Genomic DNA, 19,771 nt, shown 5'->3' with positions numbered 1-19,771 from the left:
TATATATATACTCTCAAATTTTCTGTTTTAACCTTCTATGTGATTTTGCAACCACTTTAGTGGTTACATGGCTCCAGAATATGCAATGGAGGGATTGTATTTTATAAAATCAGATGTCTTTAGCTTCGGAATACTCTTGTTTGAGATCATATCGGGAAGAAATTAAAGAACTTTTTAGGCTTTCATCCCACAACTTCTGCACCGACTCTTCTCAGTTATGTAAGGTTTTTACCTGTAATTAATTGTAGTAGTTAATAATTTAGTTAATCTTTTTGGTTAATTATAAATGATTAATTCTATTTTTACTCATTGATCGGATGCAGGCTTGGCAATTATGGAATGAAGGGGAAGTGTTGGAGTTGATGGATCCGTTGCTGAAAGATTCATGCAGTCCAAACGAGTTCTTGAGATACATCCACATTGGATTATTGTGTGTTCAAGAAGACGCAAACAAAAGGCCAACCATGTCGTCGGTTGTTCTGATGTTGAAGAGTGAAAGCATCAGCCTTGCTAAACCTGATCGACCTGCGTTCTTTACAGGAAGATGTATCAATGATCAGGGCCATACAATATTAGGGGATTTACCTGGTTGCTCTGTAAACGGTTTAACGGTTTCTGATGATATCCCACGCTGAATTAGATGACTAATGTTGTACGTAGTTCATCCATTCATGCATGAATAAGACCCCAAGTTAAGCACCCTGTAATTGTTAATTTGTTATTACATAATATTACAACCGTTGGGGGAGTTAGCTAATAGTTGCTGAAGTATGGCAGAAGTGATCTTTCTCTTCCTTTCAATGGTCAACCTCAATTCCGTAATGTCAAAAATATGGGGATAGCTGCAAAAATGATGACATATTTTCAGATTCAACACTGAGGCTACAGTAAAGGGATCTTAATTGATGTCGACAGAGCAGTGGAATTATTCATTTGCATTGCACACCAAGTATATTTCACTAAAAGGCATGAGTGCTCACCAATCACATTCCATTCCATATCCTTTTTTCAACAGAACTTCTGGGGCAATATAGTCAGGTGCACCAACAGTTGAATAAGCCTGCAGTACCATATATCAATAGTTAGAGAAACAATAACCCACACCATCCTACCAAAAGACCATCAATGAAAATTGCAGGCATAGATGGTCAGATATCAACAGTGGAGACAATGAAGGTCTTTGTCTTTTCACTTAACAAACCTGTTTTATATATCGAATTTGCTTTTACCTTTTTCATTGTTATATTGTCTTAGTACTTTTGCCTAGGTATTTTTGTTTGGTGCATCTCGAGTACTTGATGTATCGTCCGATATATTAGTGAAATTCAGAAGTAACCAATAACGGTGTCTGTCTTTTTCCTTTTCTTTTTTTGCTCTGAATCATGCATGGTATTGTCTAGGAACTCAGTTTATGCTGGCTATTATTTCTATTCTGAACTTGGAAAGTTGAACTGTTGAACTTTCAATGTAAAAAAAAATGATAGCCTTTTTGGTTTATGGATTTGGCTTCCCCTGGTGTTTGAGTGTGAAAATATGTAATTTGGTTTTGATGACCTGGTTGCTTTAACAGGTGACGTATTTAATTATATCATATGTATGCAATACCCTTTTACAATGTGGTGACTATGTAGGATACAACTGTTAGTATTGCTTTATTATGGTCATCCATGTAGAGCAATGAAAACTACACGCATGAATTTTCTTACATACTAGTAACTCAGAGTAGACAACTTTGTGGGTAACTTGGATTAACTTTATAGTTGGACAAAGTAGAGTCAAAACGGTAATCCTTAAATAAGCAATACAGAACTGGACAGTTATGTCGAGCTATTTTTGAGTCCCTAACTGGTTTGCCTCCTTACATGGGCATGCTGCTGGGACTTGGAGTCCTTTGGATTTTGACTGATGCAATTCACTATGGTGAATCAGAAAGACAAAGGTTGAAAGTACCACAGGCTTTGTCACGGATTGACGCTCAAGAGTACATGTGAAACTGAATTATTTTTCTTGATTCCTCACTTTAAAATCTAAATCTACCACAACATCAAAGGACTTCAAAATCGGGGAGTGAAACATGTGAAACTGTCACTCAAAATAAGACAATACATAATGAAACAAGGCGCAGATTAATATAACGCCACACCACAACTTGAGAAACACAAACTCTTCAATGGCTGGAACGTCCCCAATCCTTTTCAAAGATTGCTTGCTGGGTGTGTCATCCACACCAATTGCCATCACAGCTTGCTTTCTTGGGGCAATTCTGAGTCCGCTCTTCTGTTATCCTCAGTCCTCTCTGTTTAGCAGTGAAATCAGCATTCACCAGATTCACAAAAACACTGGATATGGCCATAATGACTTTTCAGTTTAGCAGAGAAGGCTGAAGAAGATGTGACGATTCCGGCGGCAGCTCGGCGTGGGCGTTACGTCAGCAAGAGGGCGCTCTTATTAAACAAGGCCGTCGCCGTTACCTTCAACGAGAAAGGTTGAAGGTACTAAGCCCTGAAATTTGCTTGCATTGTGATTTTGGTGAATTGGTTCAATTTTGCTCACCACCTGTATGTGTAATTCCCTCAATGAATCTGGCAAATCTTTTATATTGAGTCAAAGATTGAATTTTTGATGAGACATTGTGCTGCTGCGAAAAGGAATGTTTTTTAATATCTTGCATCAGAATCAGAATAGACCACAGACCCACAAAAAATTCCAAGCAAGTTCCAATTTTATTCTAAGCTTTGCCACTGAAGTCTCTTTCATTATCTTTTTCATAGGCTGAATAGTAAACTAAGGAGATCAAACAGGTTCCAGGAATCTACGGCTAATTGACGGATTAGACTAAATCGTCTCATGAATCCAGATGATATATTTTTCCACACTGAAAGCTTAATGTTTAAAGTTGAACGCATACTTGTAGCCGAAAGGTTTATTAGTCTATAAATAAAGGATATTTTGGTATGATTTTAGATGATCATATATTTGTGCTGCAAAAATTGACAGACAAAACATAGTTCATTTCCTTAGTGTCATGAAAACCTTTCTGGTGCTTTTGCTTTGTTTATTCATGACTCTCTTTTTTAACCTTGCTTTTGCTGCACAACCTTATGATGACCCTCCTTATAATATATGCTCAGTTGCTACTGATGACTTTGCAGGCGCTAGTACGTTTCAAGAAAACATTAAGAGTTTACTCGAATTATTACATTCCAATGCTTCTTTTCCAAGTTGGAAAGTGCTTCAATTGGAAATGCCCCAGATAGAGTTTATGCTCTCTATATGTGCTTCGGCTTTGTTTCGAATGATACTTGTCAGACGTGCATAGGCAAAGCACAAGCATCCATCATGGATGTTTGCTCGATGTCAAAAGAAGCAATTGTATGGTTGGACGCGTGTCAGCTGCGCTACTCCAATAAGAATTTCTCTGGCAGATTAGATATGTCCAACTACATTCTTCAAGTCAACAAACAGAATATTACAGAGTTTACAGACCCACAAAAGTTTAAGTCTGTTGTGAATCAGAAGCTTAGCAAGCCCCCCATGCAAGTGGCTGATAATGATTCTTTCCCTAATAAGATGTATGCGACTGGAGAAGAACGCCTTGGAGATAAGGTGATATATGCACTTGTCCAGTGCACTACCGATTTATCTGGAAGTGATTGTGATCAGTGCCTTCGGAACGCCACAAAAGAGGTTTTAAGAGAATATTTCTTCGCCATGGGTGCAAGACTTTTCAGTCGTAATTGTTATCTGAGGTATGAGTTATACCCATTCTACGATGATGCAACACAAGCTTCTAAGGGTAAGTGCTTTCAAAGTGTTTATCATTATGCATGTTACTATATATAGCTTTCTTCACAAGGAAATCAGATTATTTATTTGATTATTTCAAATGCTTGCCTAAATCAGGTGGACAGAAATTTTGGTTGATTACAACCCTTGTGAGCATATCAGCATGCCTGGCTTTAGTACTTTTTGGTCTCTGTATCTTTCTTGCAATGAAAAGGAGAAACAGAAAAGGTAATGATATTGAATGCTTATAGAAAATTTATTTTAAAGTTCACTGATCATTTTCTGATGCAGACTTTTTTTTTTTTTTTCACTCCATCTGCAGACAATAGTGTAACTTTAGGTTTACCTACAGTTGTCCATGAAAATCAATTTATAGGAAGGAACAACATAAGAGCTCAGGAGTACCCCAATATCAGCTTTGCATCTATACTAGAAGCTACTTCCAATTTCTCCGAGTCAAATAAACTTGGGGAAGGCGGTTTTGGTCCTGTTTACAAGGTAAGAACAGTATTTCTAGTCCTATATTTTGGACGATAAGTCGATAATATAACATTGCTGTTAATAATATAAAAGCTTCTGCACTGTAGGAAAACTGAATGGTTGTATCAATAATCTGTTTGGTATGACTTTGTTTGTTTGTTTCCTAATTTCTCAGGGTATCATGAGTGATGGAAAGGAAGTGGCGATAAAGAGGCTTTCATGCTGTTCCGATCAAGGTCCAGAGGAATTCACAACTGAGGTTCAACTGATAATGAATCTTCAACATAAAAATCTTGTCCGGCTTTTGGGTTATTGTGTAGAAGGAGAGGAAAAGCTTCTTGTCTATGAGTACATGCCAAATAGCAGCCTAGATGTCATTCTTTTTGGTGTGCTGATTTATTTATCTTGCTCTCAGTTTAATTTAACTTCAATTTATACGGCCAATAAACCATTATATGATTCTAAGCCAATTTGTGTTACTTAATGATTTCTGCTTATGATGGCTAGATTCAATGAAACGTGCACAACTTGATTGGACCGGACGTAAAAACATTATTACTGGAATTGCAAGGGGAATTCTCTATTTACATGAGGACTCTCGCCTTAGAATCATCCACAGAGACCTGAAAGCTAGCAATGTATTGTTGGACAATGAGATGAACCCAAGGATCTCAGATTTTGGAATGGCTAGGATCTTTGCAGGAAGTGAAGGACAAGCTAACACTGCTATTATAGTTGGGACTTAGTAAGTGCTTGATCTCTACTTTTGCAATTTCAAATTTACAGAGAGTTGTTGTGATATAATTTTATAGTACAGGTTTTGCCTCATCTGTCACAAGATAGATTGGCGTGGCCTTTCACACTCATGGCTTGACCTTTATACACATAAATTCAGTTTTTAAATGATTATTGTGTAGACTTTCATGTTTCTTTACATCTAATCGAAGTTCTCTATTGCAACAGTGGATACATGGCTCCAGAATATGCAATGGAGGGACTATATTCTTTCAAGTCTGATGTCTTTAGCTTTGGAGTACTCCTGCTTGAGATAATAACTGGGAGAATGAACGCTGGCTTTCATCGAACGACGCATGCTAGCCTCCCATCATATGTAAGTTTTAATTTATTGCACAGCACTTTCTTCAGTTTTTAAGTGGTTGTATCACATGGAAAGATGCTATGCAGGCATGGAAATTATGGAATGAAGGAAATGGACTGGAGCTAATTGATCCATTGCTGGTTGGTTCGTGTGATTCAGATGAGTTTTTGAGATATCTTCATATTGGATTGTTGTGTGTTCAAGAAGATGCATATGACAGGCCAACCATGTCTTCTGTTGTTGTAAATTTGAAGAGTGAAACTGTAAATCTTAGCCAACCTGGAAAACCTGCATTCTCCATTGGAACATTCGTTGATGTACATAATAAGGCTGGTGCTGTTAGTAGCTCTTATAATGGACTAACAGTTTCCAGCATAGAACCACGGTAATAGAGCTGATATTGGTAGTGGCAACGAAATTGCTATGTGCGGAATTGATGTTCTGTCCTCCCAGGCACAAAATACCTGCCTTCTGCGAAGTTGGTCTCTAATAAATAAAATGAGTTCTTAATTTGGAATTGCAATTGAAATATATATATATATATATATATATATCTATATATGTATTCTCTCTCTAGAGTTTCTAATTTTGTACGTTGTGGAAACTGCACACTATAACTACTCATGTTATTGATGCTGGATGAAAGTACCAACTTCACAGTATTAGGCTATTAGCTGTAAAACTGAGAAACCAGAAGAAAAATAGGGCCAATATAGAACCCTTCAAATTAAACTCCAACGAAGAAAAAAAAAGGATTGAACTTCCACGCACTTTGAAGCTCATAAAATGCAGATTGATGAAGATCTGATTAATGAAGATGACTATTCTAACAGAATAAGAGGAGTTTTTTATATATTGTTTAGGTTACTACCAGAAGCAGTTGACCTGATTCTTTTCATAAAGCCATACAAGTAGGGTGTCGAGATTGTTATTCAATCCACAGAGTACGTGTCCCAAAGAAAATATTTCTGGTAGTTAGCAATAACAAATTGTTCAGAACCACAAAAAAGTTTCAACACTTCCTATTTTCAGAATACAACAGCTACAACTCTTTGTGAACCCTTAAAGGCTAGCTATAGTTAACTCAGTTCAAAATTAAGAATAGTATGCAACCTAGGCGCGAAAGGGATTGATTAGTATACATCAGAAAATTTTAAATTTATCGTAAATGTTTTACTAATCAGAAGTACCAGTTTACATCAGTGTCTTGCTCAGTACACAATATTCCTGGTCCTTATATATAATACTCAAAAATTTGAACATTTATTCCCAGTCAATCTCAGCCTTTCCTGGATTCAGCAAGGAAGTTTCTATCCAAATCCCAGAGCCTAACCGTATGCACATGTGGTTAAACTTCCGTTGCCAGAATTGAATAGTCAGAGACCTAAATGTGTATATGTTTGAGTATCTCTTGAACCTTTTCCTGAAACATTGTTAGAGATCCACCTTCAGTTATGGTTTTCATAATTATACTACTTTTAATGCCTACTACCATTACTGGTGCAGATCTTCTTTACAAATATTGTCCAGACACAACCCACGCTCGGTACAATGCCGATAGTCCATTTGAAAATAATCTCAAGCTACTCCTTGAGTCATTGTCTTCCAACACTTCAATCTCTGATGGTTTCTACAATGACACGATCGGCAATAGCCCTGACCAAGTCTATGGACAAGCACTTTGTAGAGGGGACGTGAACTCCACAGTTTGTCAGAGCTGTGTCCATGATGCAAGCCAGGAAATCTTCAAGGGATGTAAACATCAAGAAGCAATTATCTGGTATGAACTATGTCAAGTTCACTATTCCAATATCATCTTTTTTTCAACGATGGAATATTACGGAAAGTATCCTGAGAAGAATAAGCTGAAGAAGAATGTATCACAACCGAATCAGTTTGTCAATGTTTTGACAAATTTAATGACAAACCTCTTGGACCAGACTGCCTTTACTTCCAAGCGTATGTTTGCAACCGGTGATATGAAAGTTTCAGGAAACCAATCTATTTATGGCCTACAACAGTGCACCAGAGACATTATTAGAAGTGAGTGCCTTAACTGTTTAAAATCTGCTCTTCCTGAGCTTCAGGGATGCTGCTCTACTCACGAAGGTGGAACCATTGTCAGCAGGAATTGTAATGTGAGGTTTGAGCTCTACCGATTCTTCAACGAAGGTTAGGGACTTCTAAATGTTCTGCTGTTCTATTGATAATCATCTGTACGCACAATAGCTTGAATATACATACTGTTAGCAATTCACCATTGATTAATTAACAGGGAACAAGAGGAAGACCTGGAAGGTGGTCATTATATGTGTATCCACTATACTATCAGCAGTTTTCATTGTACTTTGCGCTGTCTATCTTAAGCGGGGAAGGAGAAGGAGATTGGAAAATGTTCAAGGTACATGGATCAATACTGTTTAATTTTAATACAATTATGTAGAATTAGTGGATTACCAACTAAAAATTATTCTAACCGTGCTGCAGATGAAGAAAGAAGCCAGCATGGACTATTACCTGAATTATTAAACCCCACTTCTGTGACAATCATAGAAGAAAACAAAATGGTAAGTTCTGAAGAGCTGCCATTCATTGATCTAGCTACTATAAAGGATGCTACAGATGACTTTTCAGATTCAAACAAGCTTGGACAAGGTGGATTTGGTGCTGTTTACAAGGTGATACATCTCTTATAGTTCATAGCTGGCTGAGTAATTAAGACCAAAAATATATGTAACAATTTTGGAAATACTCTCAGGGTTGGCTAGATGGGAAAGAAGTTGCGATTAAAAGACTATCAAGAAAGTCATGGCAGGGCATAGAGGAGTTTAGAAATGAAGTCACTCTTATTGCAAAGCTTCAGCACAGAAACCTGGTGCGGCTTTTAGCTTGTGGCTTTGGGGGAGAAGAAAAGCTGCTATTGTACGAGTTCATGCCAAATAAAAGCCTTGATACTTTTATTTTTGGTTTGTTCATTCCCCTAATCTGTATTTTGCTTTTGTATTATACTCCCTTTGACACCACGACAATGCCATGAACTGCATTGGTTTAATTAATTACCACTGAACTTCTTAGATTTGAAACGACGAGTTGAACTCAATTGGCAAACATATCACAACATCATTGAAGGAATCGCCAGAGGACTTCTGTATCTTCATGAGGATTCCCGGCTTAAGATCATTCATAGGGACTTGAAGCCCAGCAATGTGTTGTTGGACCATGAAATGGTTCCAAAAATATCAGACTTTGGAATGGCAAGGATATTTTGTGACAACCAGAACACTGCCAACACTACAAGAGTTGTAGGAACACAGTAAGTCTGATCATGTGTATTTCAACTTTTTACCATAACCGAAAAGAGAATATATGTGCTGATGATTTGCTTACCTTCAAAACAGTGGCTACATGGCACCGGAGTACGCAATGGAGGGACTATTCTCTGTAAAATCTGATGTTTTCAGCTTTGGAGTAGTCTTGCTTGAGATTTTAAGTGGGAAAAAAAATAGTGGTTTCTACCTCACAGAACATGCCAAGACATTGGTAGAATACGTATGTTTCTTTGCCCCCTTTGAGTCATAGTGTCACTTAACCAAGTTTAGCTGCAATGCAGGCATCAATAACAATATTTACTTGATTATTTGATAGGCATGGACACTATGGAAGGATGGAAAAGGGTCGGAGTTTGTGGAACCTCTGTTGATGGAACGATGCCCAAAAGAAGAGGTTTTGAAATACTTGCAGATTGCGCTTTTATGTGTGCAAGAAGACCCTGAAGAAAGACCAACAATGTCAGCTGTGGTTGTGTTGCTAGGAAATGATGACTCGATTGGTCTTCCTGAACCAAAGAAACCGGCCATCTTTGCAATAGGTAGAGTTGCTCCAATGACAATGTCTACACAGAATCCTAGCTCAAATGGGCTTACCCTTTCCGGCATTTCACCTAGGTGAAAAGAGTTTGCTTGCTCATTAGTCATTACTCAATACTCATTACCAAGATTAGTTCTGTGTTTAACAACTGTATAAGAGCAATTGTACGCAATCATACTCTGTATATTTAACCAGTTCTATAACACACGCAATAGCACTGAAGTTGGTTTAGCTACCCTTAAGAGTGTAAGGGTAGTTTAGTCTTTTCCCATCATGGTATCAGAGCCATGGTCACGTTCTTGTGGCTGTGTGCTTCTGAATCTCTTTGCTTCCGCATCTTCCATCTCGTTTAGTGTGAGAATTGTGTTTCCCCAATTTCAGAAACTCTAACCCAATTTCAGTTTCAATCTCGAATCAATTCCTTCTCCTCGGACTTTAATTAGTGAAGCCCAGTCGTTCTTCGTCACCGGCGAGGCCCGATTCGTCGCCTTCCATCCTCATCGACCTGTTCTCCTCCGATTGAGCTCGAGTCTGTGTTCGTTTCGGGTGCCGAAAGTTATGGCCTCGACAGTGATAACTTCGAGGTCTGGGCTTCTTCTTGTTCTTCAAGGTGATCAATCGCGAGGTGGTTTATTTGTTGTCTAGAATTGAAGAATGGGATGTGTTGCTCCTTTCTACATTGAGTGAATTTTCATGGAAAGGAAGAATCAAACATTGGTGTTAGTGTTGGCGGCAATAGAGAATGTGAATTGAAAGTTGGATTTTCGAATTGAAAAAGTAGGCTGAGCAGCATATAGTAGATGTGATTATATAAATCTCCACAACTCTGCTTCTCTGTACTCTGCATCATCTACAACAAAATGTTAAATCTTTTTGAGTGGGCAGCTCTGTTCTTGTTTCATGGATTCTTGTATGGTCTTGGTTGTTATGCTCAATATTGTCAGTTTTCCATTTTCTTTTATATCAAAGTTTGTGTCTGCCGTCAACCAAAGAAAAAAAAGGTGACGAAGCAGTTTTTAAGTTTGTTTTTCGGACTGGTGATTTGGCCTAGCAAGATAGACTATGGTTTGGATGTTTGAGATTGAGTGATTGTTCTGCCTATTTAAGAGATGGTATCAAAATTTGGTTGTTCTGTTGTTCTAGAATGAAGTAGGCAGGTTGCAGTTTGGTTCTAATGTCAGGAGAGGGTGACAATATTATTTGCTTACTGTTGATATATGTGGTTGTTGGGTTGATGGTAGTATATTTGAATATGTTGAAGATTGAATGTCAAATTTGGAGAGGAATGATTGAGAATATGCAGCAGAATGGTAGATAATATGCAGTGTGTAGTGGATGCAGCCTTTTAGATTTTTCAGTATGCAGAGTCAAATATCAATAAACTTTTCGAGTTCAAGAAGAATTTTCAGTTTTTCCTCATATTATGGTTTGTTTGCTGCACTGCTGCCCTTGCTGTCCTCTTTTATGCTGCCTCATTTGTTGCCGTGACCAACAAGCCAACAAGATCTTAGAGATATTGGCTTCTCAGCTTGAAGTCTGTGTTGCTATTGCTTGAAAGCCTTGACTGATATTGCATACAGTATCTTGAGCATTGAAGAAGACCCTGTTCTGATGCATTTGAGACTTGTATATCTTGATCCAGCCATCATACCTGGGTGATTCCAGTGTTTACACATCTGTTGCAAGTCAAGAAGGACAATAGTCTTATGATATCAGGTTGGTTGGGTTCTTGAATTGGGTGTTATCTTGAAATAGGCTATAACTGTGTATTTCTCCAACCATTATGCTTGTTCCCAAACATATCGTTTTTTTTTGGTTAGCTATATGCTAAGTTTATAACAATTAAGTATTTACATCATTCTCATTCTAAGCTTTATATGTAATTGTTGTAACCCTCGTTCTCTTAGACACAATATACCCTCCAAGTTTTCTCCCTCTCTTTTATTGCTTTCTGCATTTTCTTTACAATAAACTTTGATTCCTGTCATGGTATCAGAGCTCATGGTATCCGATCTGGTACCTTGTGGCTTCTGTGATTAGGTTTTTGCTTCCGCAATTTTTCATTTTCTTAGATTTGGTTTCCCCCAATTTCAAAACCCTAGGCCGTTTCCCCCAATTTTTCATTCTCTCGGACTTGAATCGCTAGTTGCTACCTCTGCCTCTCCTCGAGCTCTGTGTTCGTCGAAACCCGCTTCATCCATCGGTTCGTTCCCCAATCTGAGAGCTCATCGGTGTTTCAGTTCTTTGATTTTCCGACGTCACTCTGGTGTTACGTCTGAGGGGGTGATATCAGTGGTCTCTGGTCTGTTCCTCTCATCCTCCAAAACGCAATCGTTTTGTCCAAATTCAGAGCATCCAGCACTTTGCTTCAATTTCATAGCATCTGGTAATTTCTTCCTGATTTAGGGATATCTATCACTTGGAACATGAAATCTCTTTCTGAAATACAATTGTTCTGCCTGCTTCATCAGTTTTCCAGTTTATTTTTCTATCAAAGTTTGTTTGCCGTCAACCAAAAGAAGAAAGGTGACGAAATAGTTTATTTTTCTTTTGTTTTGGACTGGTGAATTGGGTTGAGAAGTTGGATTGTAGAATTGATTTGAATGGCTCTGTGTGCTGGTTATGTTTATTTTTGGGAGATAGTTTCCTATGATCTAGTATTGAAGCTAGCAGTTGGTAGTATAGTTTTTGGAATGCTTTTCTGGTAGTATTGCTGCATTTGATGATGAGGACAGTAGAAGCTATATATATATTAATTGATATGGTTCTGGAATCGCATACTCTTGGGCTACTTATGGTTTCAGCATTCTTCTATTGTGTCTTTTAATTGCAAAGTATGAAAGCTCAATGATAAGTTGGTATTCTTGTTGATGGAGACTACTAAGTTGTTGCTCTATGCCTTGAGTTGCTCTGGATTTCCAGCTTTGCTGTTTGATGCTTCTATTTGAATGATGGTCCTTGATGCAATGTTGCTGTGAACTTGCTAGAATTGAGAATCTGCAATTGGAGTTTCATCTGCTTCTCACACAGCTGCATGTTTAATCTCTTCATACTATGCAGAACACACAGCAAATTTTGATATTATCTCTCAGATTTGGTAATTCTATCACTTGGATTCATGGATTCTTTCTCTGATTTGGCTATTGTGCTCGATATTGTCAGTTTTCCGTTTCTTTTCTTTTTATCAAAGTTGTGTCTGCCATCAACCAAAGAAGAAGGTGATGAAGCAGTTTTATATCTTGATTTTCGGACTGGTGAATCGACCAAATGAGTTGGATTATGGTTTGGGTGTATGGGTCTGTGTGCTTGTTCTGCCTAATTGAGAGATATGGTGTTGAAATTTTCAAGTTGCTATGGAGGTTTTCTGGATATATGTGTTCTGGGAATGGGTTCATGACTTTGGTGAATAGCATTATGAAGAGGGATTGGTTGTAGTTACTTGATTGGCTGCTTGTCGAGAGGAGATGACAATATTGCTTCTTGTTGGTTATATGTTGTTGTTGGTCGATGGTAATTATGAATGATTTCAAGAGTGTAAGGCCATAAAATTGCAGAAGAATGATTGTGGAAGTGTGCAGCCAGCAACAATTTTCAATGTATCAGTTTTTCAAATTTTCGATATACAGATTTCCAGAATTGTTCGGTCTTTTAGATGGTTTCTTTGTTGTCCTGCTGCCATGATTATCCTCTGTTTTTTCCTTTTCTGTTTTGCATCTTCAATTCAATAAATCCATGATTCTTAGAATCCTATAGCTAGGCCGCCGGTTGAAGGAACCGATCGATATTACCTCGCCCATTTCTGCCAAACAACACCGTCTTCACCAGATAAGCCAACCATGATAACCAGTTTCTCAATGTTGAAAGTTGTAACACGTTCTTAATTTCCAAATGGCCATCGTCTTAAATTACCTAGTAACTATTTGAAGGAGACAGAGAACAAGTGAGACACTCAAAGCTGGCTTGACTTGACTTGACTTTAGAGAGTCCTGGTACTTGCGTAACGCTCGGGTCACTGAAAACTTGGAAGTCCCTCTATTCAGACATCTCATGACGTATTCTACCACTCCCGTCCCCATCTTCCACTTATTACGTTTTAAAAATCTATATTTCATCTGTCTTCCTCCTCCGATTATGACCACTGAGGAAATGGACCATTCCCACAAGAAACCATTAAAGTTGGCTCTTCTAGCGTCATTGACTACCGCCGGTCCTCAAAACCCAAGTCAAACACATACCCAGATTAGTTATACATGGATAATCTACCATGGCACATACAAACCAGAAACAAAAAAGCAAAAGCTACCATGGCAGAACTGATCCTTCTCTTCCTTTCAGTGCTCACCCTCCTAACCTTTCCGACTACAGAAGCAGCCGAGTACCTCGCCCATTTCTGCCCCAACACCACCGTCTTCAGCCCAAACTCCACCTTCCAATCCAACCTCAACCACCTCCTCTCCACTCTCTCCTCCAACTCCACACGCACCACCGGCTTCTACAACGCCACCGCCGGCCGTCCCCCAACCGAAACCGTCTACGGCCTCTTCCTCTGCCGCGGTGACGTCACCACCTCAGCATGCAGAGCCTGCGTGGTCACAGCAACCTCGGAGATTGTGCAGCCGGAGCGCTGCCCGGTTGAGAAAGAAGTCGTGATATGGTACGACGAGTGCATGCTACGGTACTCCAACACGTCCTTCTTCTCCGTCGCCGACGAGTCTCCTGGCTTGTTAATGTGGAACAACAACAACGTCAGCAGCGAGCCGAACCGGTTCAACCAGGTTTTGGGGGCGAGCATGACGGAGGTGGCGGAGGAGGCCGCGAACGACGGCGATAAGTTCGCGACAAGAGAGGCGAACTTCACGGGGTTGATCAGCGTGTACAGCTTGGGGCAGTGCACGCAGGACTTGTCTAGTTTTGATTGCAACCGGTTCTAAAGGGAGCCATAGCGCAGTTGCCGGGTTGCTGCGGCGGAAAGTTAGGGGGGCGAGTTTTGTATCCGAGTTGTAATGTTAGGTTTGAAGTTTATCCATTTTATCAGATTAAGGCGTCAGCACCGGCGCCGGCGCCGGAGGTTCGGCAACTGCGCTAGTGTTACAAATTAGATTCATTTCGATCATGCTTGTTTGAAACATGAGATGTTCGGTAAGAAGATACTTAATCAAATGAAAAGATTCTAGATATCAAATGTACCGAAATTTTGTTTAGTTTAAGAACGGTACTGCTTTAGATTGGCTAAAGTTCACAACTTTATGTTAAAAGTCATGAACTTTAGATAATGATCATTGACCTTGGTGGTGAGTTGAGAGAGAAGTATTGGCCCTTTAGGAATTGGGATGAGTTAGGCTACATAGTGGCTTACCATTAATGATTAGTATAAGGAATTAGGGATGGATTGATGTGGGTGGGATTAGGAATTGTAAAATCAATTTTTGGCCGATTGGGTTTGCAACTCTGTTTCTACTCATCACTTTCTGCATTTTCTGTTTTATGAGTCTAAAGTGCTGTTCTTTATGTAGGGAAAAGCAAAATCTCCTGGAAAACGATTGTGGCAATTGTCGTGCCAATTGCGGTTTCTTTGGTGCTTTTTGTGATTGGCTACTGCCTCATTTGTAAGAGGGCAAGAAAGAAGTACAATGTTGTATCAGAACTAAATGGTATTGGTTTTATTCACATTTCATTGCAAAAGTAAAAGAATTTTGTATTTCTTCTGGAATTAAGTCTTCTAACAGTTCAATGGATTTGTTGATGTATTGTGCAGGTGAAAATGACATTAGTAGTGCAGATTCTTTGCAATTTGATTTTGGTACCATTGGAGCCGCTACAAACAATTTCTCTGATGAGAATAAGTTAGGTGAAGGTGGATTTGGTCAAGTCTACAAGGTATGAATAAGCAGATCATTATGGTCCAGAAAGTTTCAATCTCAGGTCTATGAATGAAAACCCTTAAATCTGAATAGCTTGAGAACCTAAATCGTTGCCAGACTGTAATTTTAAAATGTTGTGCAAGAATGATGAATCCATCGACTGATAAGTGTTTGTTCTCAGGGTTTGCTTTCAAATGGGCAAGAAATAGCTGTCAAGAGGCTATCAAGGAACTCTGGCCAGGGTACTGAAGAATTTAAGAATGAGATGGTACTGGTAGCCAAGCTGCAACACAGAAATCTAGTTAGGCTATTGGGATTTTGCTTGGAAGGGGAAGAAAAGATGCTTGTTTATGAATACGTCCCCAACAAAAGCCTCGACTATATTCTATTTGGTAACATTTCCTAGTAGAACAGCATCACTTCAACATTGATTTGAATTTAATTCCTTCATGAAAACTTGTCTACTTGATTTTGATGATTTGCAGACCCTGAGAAACAAGGACAACTGGATTGGCCGAGACGTTACAAAATTATTGCAGGAATTGCCCGAGGAATTATGTATCTACATGAAGACTCCCGGCTGAGAATTATACATAGTGATCTCAAAGCCAGCAATATATTGTTAGATAGGGACATGCATCCAAAAATATCTGATTTTGGCATGGCCAGGATTTTTGGCGTTGACCAAACACAAGCAAACACAAATAGAATTGTTGGAACTTAGTAAGTTTTTATTTATGAATTGCCTCATTGTAAATTATTGTTGAATCCTGTTCATGACTTCATGCTCTGTGCATAAGTTGTTTGATCGAACATTATTGTTACCATTTTACTAATATTTCTTCATTGATGGATCTGCTTGCAGTGGTTACATGGCTCCAGAATATGCAATGCATGGACAATTTTCTGTCAAGTCCGATCTCTATAGTTTTGGTGTCTTGGTTCTTGAAATCATCAGTGGCAAGAAGAATAATTACTACTTCCAAACGGATGCAGCTGAGGACCTCGTCAGCCATGTAAGCTTCACCAAACACTGTAATTTTGCTCTTTTTTTGTTAATTAAGTTGCTAACATAATAACCTAACTAAACTTATGAACTTATGCAGGCTTGGAAACTATGGAGAGATGGAACACCTTTAGAATTGTTGGATCCGTGTCTGATAGATTCTTGTACTAGAAATGAAGTTATCAGATGTATCCACATTGGCTTACTTTGTGTTCAGGAAGATCCAGCTGACAGACCTACAATGCAATCACTAGTTCTCATGCTCAACAGCTACTCTGTTACTCTTCCATTACCTCAAGAGCCAGCATTTTTCCATAAGACTAGATCGGAGTTTATGCCAAAGATGCTGCTGGATCAGTCTATCAGCAAGTCAAGTCCATCAGTTTTTGATGGATCTATCACTGAAGTATATCCTCGATAAGAGTAAGTAATTTAGGCACCCTTTATGATGTTGTAATATCTGTTTTTGTTTTCTACAAGGATGAAACTGGAATTAGTTGCGGCATACTTTTATTATTAGGATGTGCATGTTCTTTAAATTCTGGAAATCAATAACCAAAGATGTAAAATTCCTCGCTGGTAATAGCCTACCCCTTGTGTAGTTCTGTTCACATTGATGAATGACTAGCTGAAGCTATGAATTTAATTACCAGCTGCTTCTAGATGAATGAAAAGCATATAGTTTTTGCTTCTAGATCTGTAGTTCTGTACTATATATATCTAATGTTTGCTGGTATCCAGAATTTGATTACATATCTGTACTATCGACTATCGAGTGTGAATGTATTACCATCCTTCAGAAAATTAGATCATAATATACTTTAACTTCTTCATATATGAGATAAAAAGCTAGAAAGTATGATACAAGTATTTAGTTCGTTTAGTTTGGTTTATCCCTTCATCTCACCTAATACATAACACATATCAAAGATGCTCTTAGAAAGAGGAAAGAGTATATGTTAGCTGAATCTTTCTTACACATAGTAAAAGGTGATCATCTAACAGAGAATAGTAATCAAAAGGTGAGAAAAGTATTTAATATTTGAGAAAAGTATGATAAAAAGTACTTAATTCGTTAAGTTTGGTTTATCTCACTTAATACAGAACATATACTGTATGAAAGATGTTTTTAATAAGAGGAAGAGTAAACCAATCAAGAACACAGTTTGTCCTGCACCCTCAGCAACTTATTTTTCATTTATCTTGATTTCCAGAAGAGGAAATTTTACAAATAATACCTTAATTACAAGTCATTCATCATATTGGTGTACCAACTTTAAAAACCATTAGATTAGTACCCCAACATCAAAATTCGACCTACTATCAATATTTGTCGTCTTTAACGGTTTTAAGCCTTCATCTCTTTTAGGATATTTTCGTCTCTTGCTGTTTTAGATGTACTGGGTTTCTTCGTCTTTGGAGCAGGCAACTATTCTCTCCCCTTCTCTCTTCCTCCCCTCACTCCCTCACTCCTGTGTACCCTAAACAAACTTTAGTCTTACACACCTATGAGTTTTTGTTTTGGTTTAAAACTTTAAATTACCAATTTGTTTGCTGGGGTTTATGAAACATGAATTGTGGGAGATATGAGTTTAATTATTGTATTGCATAGATAGTTAAAAATGTTTTCTGGGTTTTTGCACGGATTAAGCCAGAGAGTTTTTAGGTTTCTAGCACGGATGGAGGCAGAGAAAAAATCATACAGGCACAGCCAAAAAAAAAAAAAAACTAAAGGACGAAATTATCCTTAAGATAATTTACACAATAATGGACTTGACATTGTTATTGATGGAGAGTACGTTAATTGTATTAGAATTAAATGTTAAGGTACCGATCTAATAGTTTTTAAATCTAGAACATCAAAATAATGAATAATTTTTAGTTAAGTACTATTTATAAAATTTCCTCTTTTCAGAAATCAAACCTTGATAGGAGCTTCTTCGTTCTGGTCTTAACCAAATATTGACCATAAACAGAGACGACCGCAACCTAACCAAGTAACAAGTCACCACTCCTGTCAATTTATAGCTATGTACATCTCTTTCTAATACATAGTAAAAAGTGGTCAAGGGAATAGTGAAGTGATCAGAAATTCAGAATGCCCTTCTTTCAATGTGTTCATGAACCTTGGGCAGTTGTTTAGGGAACCGGGAACCCACGCCCGTCCCTTATCAGATTTATTTATAAAAAAAGAAAAGAAAATACATGAGGTTGACTGAAGACTCTTTATGGAGTCTTTTTCCGAAGTTGACTGAAGACTGAGATGAATATAGCCTCACAATTCCTGCCAATATGTGATCATCAGAAACGAAATAGTTATCAGAATGTCTTCTAAACTGTTCATTGCCTTTGTATTGCTCCCCGTTCTTCTAATCTGCGTTTGCATTGAAGCTCAAGCACCAACTTACCGGTATCATTTCTGTTCAAACACAACCAGTTTCACTCCCAACAGCTCCTACCAGTCTAATCTCAATCTCCTCCTTTCTTCTCTCACATCCAACGCCACACGAGATATTGGATTCTACTACACTAGAGCTGGCGTGCTAAACTCCACCACAGAAGTAGTTTACGGTTCTTTCCTATGCCGTGGAGATCTCACCCCTGAGTTGTGCCAAGAATGTGTTGCTACTATAGCCAAAGATGGTGTCCAAACGTTCTGTCCCTTGGGAAAGATTGCGATAATATGGTACGACGAGTGCATGCTGCGCTACACAAACCAGTCCTTCTTGAACAGAATGGACGAAGCTCCTCGAGTTTCCATGTGGAACATTGGGAATATCTCTGACCCTACCCGCTTTACTCAGCTGCTGGCAGAAACAATCAATGGTTTGGTGGCTCCGGCTTCAAATGCACCCTCGGGTGCTAAAAAGTATGCGAAGAAAGAAGAAAATTTCACAGATTTTCAGCAGTTGTACAGCCTTGTGCAGTGCACACCAGACCTATCAAGCACAAGTTGTGATACATGTCTTCGAGGAGCTATTGCGCAACTTCCAGGTTGTTGTACCGGAAAGCAAGGTGGTAGAGTTTTATATCCTAGTTGTAATGTTCGATATGAAATTTATCCATTTTATACAGTTCAAGCTGCCACACCTCCACCAGCGCCATCGCCACCATCACTGCTTCTACCTCCCCCTCCAGGTTCAGTAACGAGACCTGATCAAGGTAAAATGAATATATAGCAAGACCATAGCTTAGAGTAATGCTAAGTGAACCATCATTTAAGGAACCACCTTAAAGCCCATCTTAAGTGGCAGCATACGTGGCATATCCACGTCATCAAAGCATTAGTTATGTCTTTTAAATTTTCATTTTGTCTTAATTACTAAAATTCTTTTTTTCTTTTCACTTTCTTAGTTTAATCTTATCAACCCTATTTTTCTTCTTTTTCATCTAACTTGTGCCGTCTTCGTCTTCATCTTCATCTTCATCAAACCAACCATCTTCATCAGACCAACGATCTTACCCTTATCAATAAGTCGATCTGGTAAGCTGAAATTAGAGAAAAGAAATATGTTGATGCGTAAAAGAGCAAACACTGAAAACTTTTCATCCTCTTTTGCTTTCATTTTCTCTTTCGATAAATTGCAAGAATTTCAATCTGCAATGGATCCCAGATAGAGCAAGTTGTAATTAGGGTTTAATATATAACAATATATATATATATATATATAT

General features: G+C 38.4%; 1 protein-coding gene, 1 non-coding gene and 2 pseudogenes across 4 annotated transcripts in view; all 4 read left to right on the top strand.

Moving 5' to 3' along the window:
* The window catches only part of LOC101314261, a 2,615-nt pseudogene extending 1,980 nt beyond the window's left edge, over positions 1 to 635 (top strand). The window contains exons 4-5 of the transcript XR_184344.1: positions 1 to 219; positions 324 to 635. The exon at positions 1 to 219 is cut by the window's left edge and continues 181 nt beyond it. The product of XR_184344.1 is annotated as a cysteine-rich receptor-like protein kinase 10-like (transcript). The remainder of the gene's footprint in view (positions 220 to 323) is intronic.
* Positions 636 to 3,339: 2,704 nt separating this feature from the next.
* LOC101313967 lies at positions 3,340 to 16,747 on the top strand (annotated as a pseudogene). Its single transcript, XR_184343.1, has 20 exons — positions 3,340 to 3,796; positions 3,904 to 4,014; positions 4,163 to 4,284; positions 4,442 to 4,652; positions 4,774 to 5,011; positions 5,230 to 5,377; positions 5,452 to 5,750; positions 6,804 to 7,562; positions 7,767 to 8,043; positions 8,124 to 8,331; positions 8,441 to 8,678; positions 8,764 to 8,914; positions 9,011 to 9,309; positions 13,515 to 14,317; positions 14,729 to 14,883; positions 14,988 to 15,109; positions 15,275 to 15,485; positions 15,579 to 15,816; positions 15,959 to 16,109; positions 16,200 to 16,747. The product of XR_184343.1 is annotated as an uncharacterized LOC101313967 (transcript).
* On the top strand, positions 11,340 to 12,867 carry LOC101306794. The gene is made up of 2 exons (XR_184172.1): positions 11,340 to 11,618; positions 12,293 to 12,867. It is a non-coding gene; the product is annotated as an uncharacterized LOC101306794 (transcript).
* A 1,676-nt stretch (positions 16,748 to 18,423) lies between the features above and the next one.
* The window catches only part of LOC101313683 (cysteine-rich receptor-like protein kinase 25-like), a 4,351-nt gene continuing 3,003 nt past the window's right edge, over positions 18,424 to 19,771 (top strand). The window contains exon 1 of the mRNA XM_004295195.1: positions 18,424 to 19,261. Within this exon, the coding sequence (XP_004295243.1) occupies positions 18,424 to 19,261 (838 nt within the window). The remainder of the gene's footprint in view (positions 19,262 to 19,771) is intronic.

This window comes from Fragaria vesca, linkage group LG3, assembly GCF_000184155.1.
Source record: "Fragaria vesca subsp. vesca linkage group LG3, FraVesHawaii_1.0, whole genome shotgun sequence".
Taxonomy (NCBI): domain Eukaryota; kingdom Viridiplantae; phylum Streptophyta; class Magnoliopsida; order Rosales; family Rosaceae; genus Fragaria; species Fragaria vesca.
Note: the sequence above shows the minus strand (reverse complement) of the source record. Positions and strands in the feature narration are given on the sequence as shown.